The 17,484-nt window shown below is 42.3% G+C and overlaps 2 protein-coding genes across 12 annotated transcripts in view; both read right to left on the reverse strand.

The window, feature by feature from the left end:
• PUM2 (pumilio RNA binding family member 2) overlaps positions 1 to 13,214 on the reverse strand; it is a 69,495-nt gene extending 56,281 nt beyond the window's left edge. For 3 of the 11 annotated variants that reach the window (XM_059842941.1, XM_059842938.1, XM_059842935.1), the window contains exon 1: positions 12,506 to 12,551. The gene's annotated coding sequence lies outside the window, so the exon portion shown is untranslated. Of the gene's footprint in view, positions 1 to 11,403; positions 11,423 to 12,505; positions 12,554 to 12,748; positions 12,959 to 13,195 lie in introns of those variants that run through there. The other 8 variants (XM_059842944.1, XM_059842942.1, XM_059842936.1 and 5 more) reach the window with 8 other exon arrangements.
• On the reverse strand, positions 12,186 to 15,867 carry LOC132325737 (uncharacterized). Its single transcript, XM_059843314.1, has 2 exons — positions 15,836 to 15,867; positions 12,186 to 12,873 (listed from the first exon to the last, which is right to left on the reverse strand). Exons 1-2 carry the CDS (start codon positions 15,865 to 15,867, stop codon positions 12,186 to 12,188), a joined length of 720 nt encoding a protein of 239 aa, XP_059699297.1.
• Positions 15,868 to 17,484: the final 1,617 nt, after the last annotated feature.

A 17,484-nucleotide genomic window follows, 5' to 3' on the forward strand; every position in this document is an offset into this window, starting at 1 on the left:
TTTAGAACAAGGCCTCACTCACAATCTCGCCTAGAACCTGGAGCACATGGGAATGAACGCAAAAAAAACTCCAGCTGGCTCCATACACCACCAGCTCAGGCCTCTGGTTCCCACTGTAGTGCTCCAAGGCCACTCCCAGCCCACACTCCCTCTGGAAGCAGCACTACAGTTCAGGTTTATGCTGCTGCTAGTAACTCCTCACAGACCTGAATGGACTCTGTGCAGAGCCACTGCTGCACAAGCACACACCAAAGTTTATCTATATGTAAATAAAATAATGCACAGTTGACCACATGCCATTTGTTTGCTGTAATATCAAACCAGGCTCTCCCTATGCTAATTACTGAAAAAGCACTAAAATATGAAGGACTCCACTTCAAAGAACTTTAAGTGTAAAACATATTACAAAGACTGATACAACAAGAAACCAAATTGGTAAAGTGAGATAAAGCAGTCATTCACATGAAGACATTCGACAATGCTTGCCAGGTATTTGGAGACATCAAGGCAGGGGGAACTATAAAGGAGTATGTTGGACAGCACAAGGACACTGGTGAAGATATTTAATAAAGACACAACTAACACAAAGCAGACATGAAGGAGGTAGCAGCTCACCACCTGACATCACATGTGACAATATGCAGTGCGGGGAACTGGTCAAGTTCCTCACTGATTGAAACCAACACCTGCAGTTTGAAATGCTGCTGAAAAGGTCAGAAACTGTGCAGACACACAGAAACAGCAAATGTGACTGGAAGGAGTGATTAGGAAAAAGTCTCTAAAGAATAGAAGCCATACAGAGCAAACTTGCATGCACAGTCAGGTGACTGCAATAACTCTCCTTTTCCCTACCCTGATGACAGTTCACATTAAGCTGCCTATTCCATGCACTACATGCTGGAAAATACTAAAAATACAACCCAAGTATCTGCAAAATTCAGCACTGTAATTTTCCTCTATCTAGGGAAGTTCTTTTAAAGCATTTCACCAAAAATTTCTCATGCTTTTCTTTCAGTCCAAGTTCATGTTGCATACATCACAAAATACTCCTTTTTCAGCTACTTCAAATCAAAGAGAGGGGAAAGATGGACATATTTCCTCTTTCCAGCCACGTCTGCTATCAAAACTGGCAGTCACAAGCAGGCAGGCAATAAGGTGATATCTCACTGATTAAGTTGCAAGACATTTAATTTTTTAACAGAAAAAAAAGGCCCAACCTTTCAACTCACTCAAAAAACTCACACTATTAGCCCCATCTCATACAGCATTACTATGACAGAAAAATCTCACCAGGAACTTATTGAACAAGATTTTTTAAAAGGAACAGATTTTCCAAAACAGGAATCAAATTCCCTCCCCCTCAGCTCTCCCCTAGGCATAATGGAAAATCCTGCCAGTCTAAGATTTCTTTTCCTAGTTTCTGAGGCTTGGAAAGTTTTAGTTATTTGCAAATTTGAGAAGCTGCTTAAATCACACATACAACAACCATAACCTTGATTTCTAGTTTGGTGGAGCTAAATGCTACTGGAACTAACTGATGACAATGGCAAACTCAAAATTAAACCAGAGCAAACCCCAGCACAGAAAGGTAATACTTAGAAAAAAGTTGTTAGAGAACATGTTGCTTGCAGAAACAGAAATAAATATCTTCAGAACAGCTTCAGAGGGATGTTAACTTTACAGGGAGAACAACCCCATTAATCAGCTAAGATAAAGCTTGAGCTATTACAATGAAAAACTAACAAAGTATGTGTTGTATAGGTGATTAACACTTGAAAATGTATTAAAAATCTGTTGCTGAAAATTTGTTTGAAATCACCTTAAAATAGTTATATTTCACAACTACACTTTTAAGCTGAAGTAAAAGTTGCAAACAAAGACAGGAAATAAAAAAATGGACTGCAAGCATATTTAGATTTCTACGGACAGTTTTAAGTAAAATCTATAAAAGAAAGAACTAATGATTGAGGAAATGCAATTTCCACTGTAAGGTCAGGAAACAGATTAGGTTGTTCTCAATTTGAATGAAGAGATTATGTTCATTGTTTCAAGGGATGGCTACATGACTGTGAGGTCTCATATGGGAAAATGATTTCCCAATTTCTATTGCATAAACATATTAGTCTACCTTATTTGAACAACAAACAAAATAATATTATTAAAACAAAGGCAAAATTTCTGCTAGGAATTGTCCGTTTCATCCTGTTAAGTATTTTCACATTTTGCTAGTTTAATAGCACCTATACATTTTCTTATGGCTATATTAGTTATAACAGACCCTCATGGAAGTCAGGATGGATACTTGCAAATACTGAAACATAAAGTTTCTCCTCCAGACCACAAAAGTGCCAAAAAGCTCTTGAACTCAGTAAGACTCTTTCCTTTGTTCTCTCCTCTTCCCCTCCAAAGAAGGGTTTTTCTTTGTTACAGCAGCTACTCACAAAACTTTGAGATGTTTGTCAATTCTAACACAAATGACTTGCAGCAACTGCAGCTCAATTGAAACTCTGGGTAAAGACACAATTTATATTCTTTTGTTTATAGCACCACTACCCTTAGGATTTTTGGAAAAGACTGCAACAGCCAGAGCTTTTCTGTCAGTCTTGCCTATCAACTCTTGCTTCTTCAAAAGCAAGACGCAAAGACACCCAGCTCATGTTAAAATTCACAACCTAAAGTATTTAGTTTGAACTAATGAAGTGTTTAACTACCTTTGCCATGAGGGAGGGAAGTAGAGGGAGCTGAATTAGGAAAGGACAGGACAAGTAGCCTGGGCAGTATCACACTGCTGTAGCTGCTTGCTTCAGCATGTGGGAAGAATATCTGCAAGTAGTCCGACATCCTAGAAAATATATCCTGACTTTACAAAAAACTTCTCCTCTGTAACTCCAAATATTACATACTGATTGATGATCACTAAACCTTTCTATCCTAGACAATTCTTCATTCCTGAAATGATGTGAATTTATGACAAACAGATCACTGACCCATCTGCAGCCCCATGGGGATGTGAACAAAAGGATGATGCCACAGCACACAGCAGTCTTCCTCAAATGGTCTGCTACCAGAGACTGAAATGCTTTTTTGATGTTGAGGGAAAGAAAAAAATGTCAAAGCCTCAAGTGAAAATAGTTTTCATACTTAGTTTGTTATCCTTTATAACTCTTTTCCCTATTAAATATTTTAAAGAAAGATTAATGACAGTCAGGGATGATTATCACCAGGTTAAGGAGTTTATACTTAACCTTGTCAGTGACTGGATGGTCACTACTGTTTTAAAATGGAAGGTGACAATGGTGGTGTCCTGACTCAAATTAACAGTGCTGGCTTTGACATCTTGTACTGAGGAGGTCTGCATGCACTACTATTCAACTGACTGTCCAAAGATTTTTGGCTACCACCTCTCACGCAAAGCATGCTCCTCTAGCCTCTGCCCTCTTCTATGCTGCAAATTATTGTTTAGAGACTCCCCCTCTGCCTGCAAAGTAGTTCAAGTCTCTGAAGTGCTGGCCATTGGTAACTGCTGTCCACCACTTTAATTTTTATTGCTGCAGCTGAAGCAGATGTAGAAGAACACATCACACTGAGAATAATAACAACTGTCATGTTTCTGTGCCTCTTATGCTGAAATGTTCTGTAAGACAATGATGTTAGTTCTGAGCCAGTGGTTGGTCAATTTGGACACCAACGAGTCAAGTGTACACTTAGCAAAAGAATTTTCCATTTCAACCAAGTGTTGAATCCACTTGTGGTGTGTTTGAATTTCCTGCTCTTCTCTTAAATGTTTGTGCCACCTGGAGTTCTTTCATTAGTCTTGGTAATTTCCAAATTAGGGTACACTAAGCCTCAATACTGCCACGGATCTCCAGGATAACCCATTTGATCGCTCTCTGAGCTATCAAAGGCCTACAGTGCTACTGTGAATTAACTTATAATAGAATATTTCAGCTGGAAGGAATAATCTAATCCAACTACTTGATCACTACAGGGCTGACCAAAAGTTAAAGCATCTTATTAATGGCATGAACTACCTTCCAACTATTGACACTTCAGTGATAATTCCCACAGTTCATCCCTCAATGACCCCTTATCAGAGACACTGACAAGTAACTCCTCAGTCTTTAACCACAGTAAAAATTAAATGTCCAAGTAGACAAGTAATTATCTTTACTAAAGACATTGTCTGCCTTATGTTCAGTTGTTTTGAAGTTATTTCAGATAGCTTTCAGAAGACCAACATAATGTTTCAGTAGTCTTCCCAGGAATTCATTTTTCGCAGTTAATGAAGCATATTTATCAACTTCTTATTCTCCTACAGAGATTCTTTAGCATTTTAACTAATTTGAAGATTCTTCACAATCCATTAGTGACTCCAGCCCAGTTGATCTGTTTATCTTATTGCTCACAACAACAACTCATTCAACTCACTTCTATGTATCACCCAGTGTCAGTCAAAAAGTATCAGGTATCTTCTGGTATGAAAGTGGATATAAGGTTTTTCCACATTCTCTATTAACTTGAAATCTCCAATTAAGGCCTCAGGCTCATGGGACTTATTTGACAGAAGACTATCCCTGTGGAATCCTCTGAATCCTTCTTCCTCAGGAAAATCCCCAGAGCATTGCCTTGGAGAGACTTACCATAGAGTGTTCCTCACCTGGGCGGACAGAAAGGACTCCTCCATGGACTCCTGCTTAACACTGATCCATCCCAGTTCCTTTCCCCAAACTTCCCCTGGCTTCTCTTCTCCCTGTTTCCTCACTGGTTGTGGTACCCCTGGTGGCCAGCCCAGTCTCCCCTGCAAGCCACTGCCCTTTGTACTGCCCCTGTGCCCTCCCCTACTTAACCTTGTTGTCTTTTTCCCTGCTCCCTCTGGCGTGGTGGATGCAACAAACCTTCACTGGAATATAACATACAAGGATCCTTCCTGCCTTTCATCTGCTGAGCTACCTGTGGCCTGTGTGTGTGCATGGACAAGAAATGGCTGTTCTTGTAGCCTTACTCCAAGTGGCTTCTGAAGGAGACCTCAAAGAAGGCTGCAGCATTTCTACCACCCTGCAACACATCCCTGGAAAACTGCATGGAGCACAATGCTGGGGAGAAGTTTTTAGGGTTTTGGTGGAGAGCTGGGGTTGTTCAGCCCGGACAAGAGAAGGCTCTGAGGAGACCTTAGTGCACCTTCCAGTACCTAGAGGGGTTACAGGAAAGCTGGACCAAGGCATGGAAGGATCGGGCAAGGGTAAATGGCTTTAAACTGGCTGAGGGCAGGTTTACAGCTGGCATTTGGAAGAAATTCTTTACCGTGAGGATGTTGAGGCATTGCTGGCACCAGCTGCCCAGGGAAGCTGTGGCTGCCCTATTCTTGGAAGTGTTCAAGGCCAGGCTGGGTGGGGCTTTGAGCAACCTATCTAGGGGAATGTGTTCCTGCCCATGGTGGGGTGAGGGGGGTGGAACTGGATGATCTTTAAGGTCCCTTCCAACCCAAACCACTCAGCGATTCTTTGGACATCACACATCACAAGATGTTTATCTACTGTATTTGCTTCTATTAGTTTTCTTTCCATTTTTTCTTTGAATGCACAAAAAAAATTTATTTTTAGTATGTCAACCTACACAGTCTGTGTAGTAGACACAGAACCTAATCCTAGCTAAACTCCTTCCACTGGTTCCATAAATACGGATTTTAGAAAACCCATTTCTTTGGTACATCTAACTCATTAGTTTTCAAAAACAAAACCCCCAACAAAAACTAACAAACAACCCTCCCCCCCCAAAGAAATGAAGCCTCCCAAAAAAACCAAAACCACTTCCAACAAAACAGTAACCTCCATCTTAACTAAATCCCAAAGAACACTGGTACATAGAACTCAAATCAAATAACTGAAATGGAGAAGTCCCCGATCTGTCCTTGATTTCTTCTGGTTTTTATTGCTACTGAGCAAATGAGTCAAAAAACAGCACAACAGTAAGACAATGATGACAGTAAGCTGAAAACTACTATTCCCACATGGATAATGCACAGCAAAGAGCAGTTTCCCCTTCACCAAATCTTCATAATGCACAGAACCACTGAAGTGCTCCAAAAATTAAGAGTAGTTCCTCTGCATCCCCCATTCAAGTTACCAGAAAACACATATGAGGTTCATGACAGTCATCTGCAAGAGGAATCCAGAAGTATTTGGGTGGACCTAACTGAACTAAACAAAGCTTCTGATAAAGGCATGGCTCTGGTCACTAGCGGTGGAAAGCAGACGGCAAAAGGGAGATGCAACTGTTATTCAGCACTTACTTATCTGTGAATAATTTTACCTACATAACGTATCAGCCTTGAGAAATGCTAGTGAAAATCAGAACCATTACCTGTGCATCTTCCACTAGTGAGGAAAAACTCATCATTTTCATTCTCAGGAAGTGTATCCAAATGGACAAATAAATATTGTCAAATTTTAGATTTACAAAACTGCTTTATAGCTTCTGCATAAGTAATAAAGAATGTGATACAGCATGAAGCAGGATGTCAGGTAAAAGGTTTTCTATTTTGCTATGTAGGTCAATCGAGAGGAAGAAAATAGTAGAATGGAAAATCAGAAACAAAATGCCAAAAGAAATCAAAGAATGAGAAAGAACAGGTGAAGAAGAAGAGATGAAGATACAACAGGCTTTCCTGCTTGTAAGGTCAGCAAATTCTGTTTATTTACATTTGCTCCTATACTTACTACATTTTTTGAGTACAGTCCCTACGTCCTTCGGCTTGGGAAGGTGCAAGAAGTTCCTTGTGGACCTAAACTGTGGCATGCTACCAGAATCCTTGGGGAGAAAGCAATTCCTACCTTCAAATCCAAACAAGAGTTTTTAAAAGAAACTTGGGAAGCTGTATCAAACATTTGAGGGCAAAAGGCTTAAAACTGGATTTTGTTTTTCTTCTTGATTACCATATGCAAAAGGAGAGCTACATTTTAATCTACACTTAATTCTATTTCACCTGAATAAAACATTCTTATCACTAAATATAACAACTAAGACCCAGTACTAAATGCATATTACTTCTCATAAAGCCTACCAGGAGAGAGTGCCTTTTCAAACTGAACCAACTGCTTTGCATAAATTCAAAACTAATTATTTTATCATATTCTGCTAAAAAACAGGCACTCAGAGAAATATGATAGGCTTATGCAAGTTAAAAAAATGGTTCCAACTGAACATTTCAAAATTATTTTATGCAGTTAAATGTATAACTGCTTTAACAAAATGAATGGTAAGTTTTAGGGTTGTATTATTACAGCATTAAAAAATCAGCTAATTCACAAATACTGTTCTTAAAGATGTAGATTTGACACAAAATGCAGCAACTGTTTCAATGAAAAACAAATCTACGACCTACTGGATGACGTAGGTAAACGCCATGTCCTGTGGGCCAGCAGGGTTTGCCAGACACAGTTGCCCACCAGCCTGCCGCTGGAAGAAATTCCATCTGTGGCATGGAGAGCATCCACTGAAGGTACCTGGACACTGGAAGACCTGACACCACAGTTACACGGATGGTGTGAGGAGTGTTTCCACCTGAACTGGGCCCTGATGTTACTGCAGCTACTGCTCCAGGTGGGGTAACCCCTACTCCAACCCCACTGGCTTCCACACCAACGCATCATTCCTCTGATCTCCAGCCAGGGCACTTCATCCATGCCTAGGAGAACACAAGAAATGCTCACGCCACATGGAAAGCTAAAAAGAAAAACTTTTGATAACAAAAAAGGCTCCCCGACATATCTTTAAATATATAGCTCTTATAATTAGGACTGGGAAAAAAAATAAGTCCAAGCAGTACAAGAACAATATTTATGGGGAAATATGTTTACTGACTTAAACTTTAAATCTTAAATGCCACTGCCAAACTACGACTCTACAAGAAAAAAAAAAGCACCACAGAAGTTTTTACAAAATAGTATATTAAAATAGTAGAGCTCCATACATTATAAATGCTTGCCCACGTATTTCCTTGCTATAAAAAAACAAAATAAAATTTTCAATCACAAAGGCAGCAGTTTCTTTTACATTATTACTCAGCATGATGTGTAAAACCACTAATTCTGTTTTACTGCTATGTCTGATTCTATAATTAGGAGACTATGTACCAAAGTAGCACAGAAAACTAACTTTTCTATGGGAACACATCTCTTACAGCCCAGCCTCAATTGTTCTTTCAAATGTGTTAAGCCACACAACATTCTAACATAGTAATTGACATTAAACATCTCTAACCCACACAACAGTACCTGTGGGGGTCTTCACAAAACAAAGATTTCAGACTCAGATTAAAATTAAATTCATCAGCTCACTTGTGAAACATTTAAGACTTGGCTTAAAACAATTATAAATGACAACAGCAAAACACTCAGGTATCGACAAAATCCTGTCAGAAAAAACACCTGTCCCTGCCTGAACACCCACACTTAATGATCTCCATACATTCCTAATATACTATAACTGATGTATTATCAGCCTTTTGGTATCTGAATGGACATAAAGCACAAAATACCACCTACAATCTAAAATAAGTACTTAAGCAAGAAAAAAATACTCAAGTCTAAGAAATGTCTTATTTTTCATGCTAAAGGAAAGTGGCAAGTCCAATTAAAATCTAACATATGTGGATAGATCCCAAATATAGACAAAATAAACCAGTCCTTTAATCCCTCTACACAGTTCTACCCTATTCACTGAGTCTTACAGATACCAAATGTTGCATCTTAAAGAAAAATATAATACATAGACAGTTATATGGGAGGAGTATTTTTTAAATCTTGAACAATCTTGGTTTTGTGAGTAATGCAAGATCTAAACCTACTTTGTCTTATCAGTACTATTACAGTAGATACTTGCTTATTGTCAAATACTGTAGTAACATGAGTTCTACAACTTCTTCAGACTATGTGATTAACTCATCATTGTACCATGCCAGAACTAAAATTTAAGCAATATCTATTATAGAGGAAACAAACAGAAGATACTTGAAATATATGAGTCAAGCTAGACTCCTTATTTTTACATCAACTACACAAAGTCATTTCCAGGAAGTCTAGCTTTATATTTAATCAATACACACATGTGAAGAGTTACAGAGCTTAATACAGCTTTTAAAAACTCACTTCCTTTTTGAAGAGATTTATGATCTAATTCTACATGTACTTCGTATCCGCCATGCAAAATGACCATATGACTAGTTCAATCCATCACCCAAAATTCTTCCTAAAAAAAACATGGATGAAATCTAAGAGCAAAGTTATGAACATATAGATCTGACATGACTCCACTTACTTACACTAGGATTTACATACTGAAAGCATTATATGGAAAGACAGACAACCAGACATATTACCTGGAACTGAGACTTTTGCCAACACCTCAGTGAAGGTGAGGTGTTGGCAACCTATCCTGGAGTTGCATGAAAAATTAAATTAAAAATAATCACAACTACAAAACATAAACCAGTTTACTTAGTCCAAGGTACACAAATATTTGGTGTCAAAAAATAAGCCTGCCTAGAAAGGTTGCAGATGTGTTTTTAGCATAGCCTGCAGAGGACAGCAGTTCATATCACCACTCAAGTTTAGGGCAAAGAGATGCATATACAGAAAACTGGCAAAAAAGTCAAGTGTGGCTTATTACTGAGATGCTTTTGCTATGGAGTTCAGCATTTCCTTCTTAACTCCTAGGATGGTTGTCATAACCTCCTCAAATGTACTTCTTCTACATACCAACAACTGCTTTTAAATAACCATGTTTAGAAAAAGTATCTGTTAAACAATAATTAAATATAATCTTTAGAGATAAGTGGTCTTTATTTGTAAGCTAAACATTTTACATATCAGCTCTTGCCTCCTATGATAAAAGCCACAGCAGCTACTCTGAGTGAGATCCACACTAAATCTTGCTGTAAAGTTTCAGCATGCAAGCCATTGTATAAATTCTATATAACTTGTTTGAAATAACACTGAAGCAGCTAGAACTGAATCCTTTACATGTTTTGATGTGATTTAAAATGCTTTTCCACTATAAGACTGTGAAATGCCTCCAACTTCATTACTTAGCGACGCTACGCAACTGGTATTATTTATTACAGGAGCTTGTAAAGGAAAGGTTTCTTTCCTCATTGCCAAGACAAAGGCCTGGGCATTGGCTTATGTGTAATAAGCAAGACAACAGGTATTATATGGGTGGGGAAATCCCAATTAATGAGACAAACATTTTCACCTAAATTACTCAAAGAGAAAGAAGATTGATAACTCTCTTACATGCCCACACTTTTGATACACACAGTGAGAAGCATTTATACATCATGTCTACTGTCATATGTTGTTTCCTCTGTAGAGTTTCTACCAAACTTTGTAAAAATAAAATACAATGTATAAATGCTCATTTTACAGGAGATTCTCAACACAGAATTTAACATTCAAGAGAATTTAGGTTTCTTCTTAGTGCAACAGGACAGTTAATTTTCATGTAATTCCATGCTCAAAAAAAAAAGCAGGAAGACATATAAGCAGGAATTCAAACCCTCTACTGGCTTACTTGTCTCTGTGTATAAAAAACTGGTCTAATAATTTGGGGATTTTGGAACCCACTGTACAAAGAAAAAGATGAAATTATGAAGGAGAATGCTTCTACACATGGTGATTACTCAGTGCACACTCAAATATCACTAAATAAAGAAGAGGGGGCAATATCTAAACGTGAACTAGAAAGTGCTGTTTAAAAATCAGATCGAGTTCACAGTTTCAGCAAGCTGACATTTTGTTAACACACTTGCCCTAAACATCTGCAACATCTGGCCCACCAAGAACATTGTAGAGAAACACCCAAGGAAAACAGCTGCATAAAGCCTTCAGTGTACTCCACAATCCACTGCAAGATTTAATATAAACTGTCATAACAAGAGGCATCTTCTCATAAAAAGGCAGGCAAGCCCAGTTCTTTCAGCCAACTGCTTGCACTGTTAGCTCAATCACGTTACCAGATACAATTAAAATTGCCTCAGCACTGTGCCAACATCCCTAACACAGAAGATTTATTACTACAGAGTGATACTCCACGAAAAAAATAAAAACAAACCACTGTTATTAATGCAGAAAAAAAGAGTATTCAAATAACATGGACTTTCCTATGCACAACATCCACATAATAAACTGCATAATGTGCATTATCAAGCAGTTTCTCACATGCATTTGCCTACCAACCATTCCGCTGGGCCAAATTCCAAATTTTCTACTCTGAACACTTCAGAAAACTGTCAGGTGATTTGGTGTCATTTCCACCCATATAACCCAAACTACACCACCACTAAATTAGCATTTCCCTTTTAACGCAAGTTTCCTTCTCCCACTTCCCTAGCATATTTATACTTGCCTTGACACAGAGGTGTTGAGCAAAGCAGGCAACATTTCCCTCAGCTTCCCGACAAAACTGCGACTGATGTTAACATCTGGTTTTAAACCTAGACGTGACTAAATATAACACAAAACTATGCTTTATGTGTAAAAATGGTAACACAGCATAGTAATTATATTTCGAATGCATTCATATCCCACATACCTGAAGAGCTACACCATCAGCTCACTGAAACTATGAAGGCCTGATCTCTCAGTGGAGATGCAACAAAGAGAAAGTAAAATAAACCTCAAAGTATTTTGTTAACATGCAGCATATGTAGGGAATGTTAGGCGAGTTAAGAGTTTTACTGATTCACATTGCTCATACACATCTAATTGCTCAGAAAAAAGCATCCCAAAACCAGGTGATAAGAACCTATTTATCACATCTCAAACATGCTGCACATTTTGGTATTAAGCCATCTTGCTACCAACTGTAAACTAGAAGAATATAAACCGTCCCAAAAATATTTTCTCTCAAAAGAAATATGGATCTGAGCTTAGGAAATACACGAAAGAAAACAATACCACATCAAAACCCAAAAATCTTTGCACAATAACTGCCACGGAGATTAACCCCAAACTGTTCGCCGTACGCACGATCCACTCAGGACAGGAGGCATTTTCCTCAACTTTTTGTTTTTGTGGTCTGCACGGGCAGGTTTGAAGCAGAATCAAACCCTACCGCTTCATTGTGTGCCACCAGCTACCAAAGGCATTCGGCCTTCTCGCTGCACTCTCAGGAAGCGGTTATTCTCTTTAAGAGCAATAAAAAAATAACACAAATTTTTCGTACGTTCGAACAAAGCCCGTGTGATCCCAGCCACGCAATGGCCCGTGGGGTCCGAGCGCCGTCCCCGTCTCCGCTCCCCCCGAGCCGGAGCCCATTGTAGCCCCGGTGCTGCGTCCGCCCCCGTCCGCCCCGGGCCCCCGACGCTCCCCCGGGCACCAACCCGGCCCCGCACACCCCGCCGGGCCGGGGTCGGCTCCCCCCGAGCCCCCCGGAGTGCACAATGCCGCCCCTCCCTCCCTCGCTCCCCCGGCGCCACCGCCCCTCACGGCGCTCGCTCTGTCCCCACCTCGGCGCCGCTCCCGGGCGGACACAAAGGCGGCGAGGCCGCCGCGCAGGCCCCGCGCCGCCCGGTGACCTGCCACAACATGGCCCCCTCCCTCCTCCTCCTCCTCCTCCCCTCCCTCTCCCCTCCCTCGGCGCGCAGCCGAGCCCGCAGACAAAAGGGGGCTGGAGGAAGGGGGGCCCGCCCGCCCGCTCCGCCCGCCTGCGGCCTTCCCAGTGCGGCGCCGGCCCCCCCGGGGATACTCACGGGCTGGCTGGCGGCGATGGAGCCGGAGCGGCCGCTGGGACACGCCTGCCTGCCCGCCGGCCCCTTCCTCCTCCTCCTGCCTCTCCCGCTGGACGCCGCTCCTTCCTGCCTCCCCTCCCGCCCGCCTAGGGCTCACAACAACATGGCGCGGAGGGACAGGGACAGCGAGAGCGCGGCTGAACCTCCCCGGCCGCTCCCCCCGGCCGCCGCCGCCGCTCGGCCCCGCCGCCCCTGCCCGCCCCGGCCCCGCCGCGCCTGCGCGCCCCGGCCCGGCCCGCGGGGAGGCGGAGGGAGGAGGCGGCGGCCCCCGGCCCCTTCCGCCGCGCATGCGCCACTCGCCACCCCTCAGCGCGGGCACCGCTGCAGGGGGTGTCCCTGTCCCTGTCCTTCCCGTTGCCCGACGGCGTTAGTGTTGGGTTGTGTGAGTTTGTGCTGACGTTCACTTACTGGTGTCTAGGTCTCGGCTTCTCAGTGCGAGAAACACAAGGAACTTCTGTAGAGGGTCCAGCGGAGGCCAAAAATATGATGTGTGGTCGAGAGCATCTCCCGTATTAGAAGACACTGAGGGAGCTGGGCCTGTTGAGTCAAGAGAAAAAAGAGAGGGTGTCATTAATGCATATAAGTATGTCAAAGGCAGGTGCCAAGAGGCTCAGAGAATCATAGAATTTGCTGAGTTTGAAGGCACCCATCAGCATCAAGAAGTCCGGCTCCTGGCCCTGCACAGGACATGATCCCAAGAGTCACGCCACGTGCCTTAAAACATTGTCCAAGTGCTTCTTGATCTCTCTTAGGCTTGGTGCTGTGACCACTGTCCTGGGGAGCCTGTTCCAGTGTCCAGCCAACCTCTGAGTGAAAAACCTTTTCCTGATATGTAACCTAAACATCCCCTGACTCAGCTTCAAGCCACTCCCTTGGATCCTGTCCCTCGTCACCGGAGAGTAGAGATTGCTTCTTGCCCCTCCACTTCCCCTCATGAGGATGTTGAAGACTGAAATGAGGTCTCCTGTCAGTCTCCTCCAGCCTGAAGTGCCTGGCTGGTGCCAGACTTTAAGGGGTACCCAGTGATGGGAGCAGTGGCAGTGAACTAAAACAGAAGAAGTTCCACCTCAACATGAGGAAGAACTTTACATTGAGAGTGGCAGAGCACTGGAAAGGGCTCTCCAGGGAGGCCATGAAATCTTCATCTCTGCAGACATTCCTGTGACCCTGCCTTGGCAGTGGCTGGACTAGATGATCTCCACACATCCCTTCCAACCCTAACAATTCTGTGATCCTGTGATTTTAGGTCTTTCAGGAAGTGTGGCGGTGGGAGGTGGTGCCCACCTGAGGGCCTGGGAGACAAAAGGGAGGTGAGGCCTATTTGAGGGGTCCCTGGTGACTCCCAAGGTCCCCACACCACCCACGGGATGTGTGTTTGCATCAAACAAAAATGTATCTCAGCAGTTACTAATTTATTAACTGCTGTGCTAATACTTATTGTGTGGTGATTTTGGGCAAAGAGCCAATTATTCCTGTCTCATAAGAGATTTAAATATGGCATCACTGGTACAGCAGGAAGTTGCTGATGGTAAATACAGTTCTGGTGCTGGTAGGCATTGCCATCACTGTGTCTTGATAACCTCAATCACTATGAGCATAAATTCTGCATATTCAGCAGCTCCTAGAAATTAGAGGGATCTCTGCGTGTCAGTGACATTTTAAAACTTGCATTTCACAAGAAAATCCCTATTTTGCTTTTTTACCCATTCTTCAAGAGCCTGGTTAGAGAACACAGCATTGCAGGAAACAGTGCCAGATGCCTTCCACAGACCAAACCTTCAGACAAAACGTGGCTCTGGGTCCTGTGGGCACTGCACAGTCGCTGCTGCTGACCCGACCCCTCGCTGTGCGGGCAGGGAGGAGCCAGGTCCGGCCTGTCGCAGTGACTCCAGGCCCCAGCGGAGCTGCAGGAATAGCACCTGTACTGGTGCTACTGCTGGCGCAGCAGTTGTGTGGATGAGATGTCTGTGACTACCAACTGTGTTCTTAAAAATAGAGATGTCTCAAAGGAGAAAATCCTCACTGTTTTCAGTATTTATAGACATGGTTAAGAACATAAAAGTTCCCAGCTCCTGATAAAGATAGAAACATTTCTGCAAGAAATGAAAATGATTTCTTGAGTCTAATGCTAGTCAGCTAAATACTCAGATGTCTGCAGCCTGCTATCACTCACGTGGCTAATCTCTGTGATCCCCAGTGTCCTGTTCCACTGCCACCTGGGGCTGTCTCCAGGGAGGCAGCAGGGCTGAAAAGCCAATTCCTGTGCTTACTGAGGAGGGAAGGCCTCTAAGTCACAGCCTCCAAGCCAGCCCTTCCCTTCATGCAGACCAGCTGGGACTGAAGGAAACCCTGTTATGCTCTTGGCATCTTGAACACTTAGAGCAGCTGGTCTACATTATACCAGCTCTCCAGCTCTTACCCTTCTGGGGACCGTGTTTGTTCTCAATAATTATAATCAGTGTTTGTATAAAGCATCAAATCTTCACAAAGAACTCAATACGCATTTGATAAGCGTAAGCTTGAATGATTTCCACATCAGTGGGCTTCTCAGTGTGCTTTTTCTCAGAAAAACCCAACCTGATCATGGAACAAAAATATTTATGTACAATCAGTTTGAGATTTGAGCTGATGAATACAATTATTTGATTATTTTCTAAAGCATTTTTTTAAAAAATATTAAAACAATTCTACCACCACACATCTCACAATTTAATAATGGCATTAAAGTTTTTGACTCATGCTAAAATAGTTCCAGAAATTACTTTCTCTCTTACCTTTGTTCTGAGTGGAAACTTTAAAAATACTTAATGCTTTAGATAGTTTTACTTGGTATCAGTCCATTATAAAATATTTTTTGTAGCTATTCCTCTTGCTAAGGATGTGTTAACAGCTGTCTGGGCTCTGCTTACACTCCAGACGTTTCAGATAAACTCCTCCAACACAGTAATGCTTTGGTTTCTGTGAATAAGTATCCTCAATGAAAAATACTAAACAGATACACAGTCTACAGTTTAAGACAGTAGCCAAGAATATGGAAAACCTGGATACCATTGCCTTCCTCCACAATCTTCCTCTGACATCTTGGGTAAGGCACTTAACTGAGGAGCACTCACAGAAACTGAAAGCTGCAGCCCTAACCGCCCCTGTTCAGCTAGTAGCCTAATCATGAAGAGGTCTACATTCTCTAAAGCCACAAACTTCAGGATCTAAAACTCTGGACATAAACAGAATTTATCATGCTGTGCCATGACATTCATGTCCTCCAGCAGTTTTGACAAACAGTGCTGTTGGATCTATCAGGGTAGCAAATATTTAACCTGTATTCATTGAAATGAAGTATTCTGCCATGAAAATGAAATAACTAGATGTGGCAGACACTCTCAAACCATCTTCACAAAAAATGCAGGTCCCTACAAAAACTTGCACTCTTTTAAAACAAGGTGTGTGACATCCTTCACTCCCAGGATGGGGGGAGCACCCAGATTTGATTCCTTTGCTCAAGATTTACAGGCATGACTTCCTTGCAAAGAGTCCCCAGATCAGCAGCCTACTTTGGCTCCCCTCTGCTGCAGCTGGTCGGTTCTGCAGGGGCAAAGTCCATATCTTCATCTCAGATCTTCTGCTTGCTGGCCTTGCAGTCAGAGAAGCATCAAGTTGCTTGGGTTGGAAGGGATTTAAAGACCCTCTAGTCCAAACCCCAAGTCTAACTATCCCCTGTCTAATCCCCAGTCTGATTGTCATCCTACATCTTAAGAGGAGCAGTCATAGATGTGTGAACCTGAGTTCACAGCTGCAGTTAACTACCTACACCTTCACTGAGGGACAGCCCTGCAGCTCGGGAGCCTTTGGAGCTATCCAAGTTCCAGAGCAGGGCCTTGGAATGGTGGTTTACATCCTTAGCATGTCCCTTGTGAGCTACATCTTGGTAAAGTATGATGGTCTGGATGTACATTTCATGCATTTACAGGAGCCGATCCCACGTCTTAACTTTCCCACATCACCACTGCATACCAAATCTGGGTACCCAGTGCATTGGGTTCTGCATTCCATTTTGTCAAGGGCTTAATAAAATCAGTGAGTCTGAAATGCTGCAGTCACTAGACATGCTGCTAGATGCATTGCTGTAGGAATTCATTTGTATTTCATGTTTTAGTCTGGCAGTGACCATAATAGGCAGATTTACTGCAGTAGGAACTCTGTCCCAGTGAGCCAGGGCTCCCCCTTGGCTAATCTGTAGCCGGAGCCACAGAGAAACAGGCTTAAGAACTGCAGACTCCTCACAGCAGGACTTTCCCATTCCTGCATCATTTTGCCCCACCATTGCTTCACAAGTGCAGCCTTTTCCTGCCACAGCCATTCATGTGCTAAGTCAGGGCTGGGCTTCTGTTCTATTGCTGTTGACTACTAACCTGCTCAGCTTCTGCAGCTTCTCCTTGTACTGATACTGTTGTCTGAATTCCCTCAGTCTTCACAGCCTGTCTCAACCCTCTCTTCTGATACGGAAACGCTTGACCCACATTATGCAATTGCATCCATTGTCTAGTTTTAATGTTTAAAACTACATGTTTTAAACTTTTAGTCCCATACATGGGAAGAACTCTTTTGAGTTACTTATCCTTCAAATTTTCCATTTAACACAAAAACTGGTACAAAAAGGCCTTCCCCTAGTATTATTCCCATAAACCCATTTGACAACA

The sequence above is a fragment of the Haemorhous mexicanus genome, chromosome 3, assembly GCF_027477595.1.
Source record: "Haemorhous mexicanus isolate bHaeMex1 chromosome 3, bHaeMex1.pri, whole genome shotgun sequence".
Lineage (NCBI taxonomy): Eukaryota > Metazoa > Chordata > Aves > Passeriformes > Fringillidae > Haemorhous > Haemorhous mexicanus.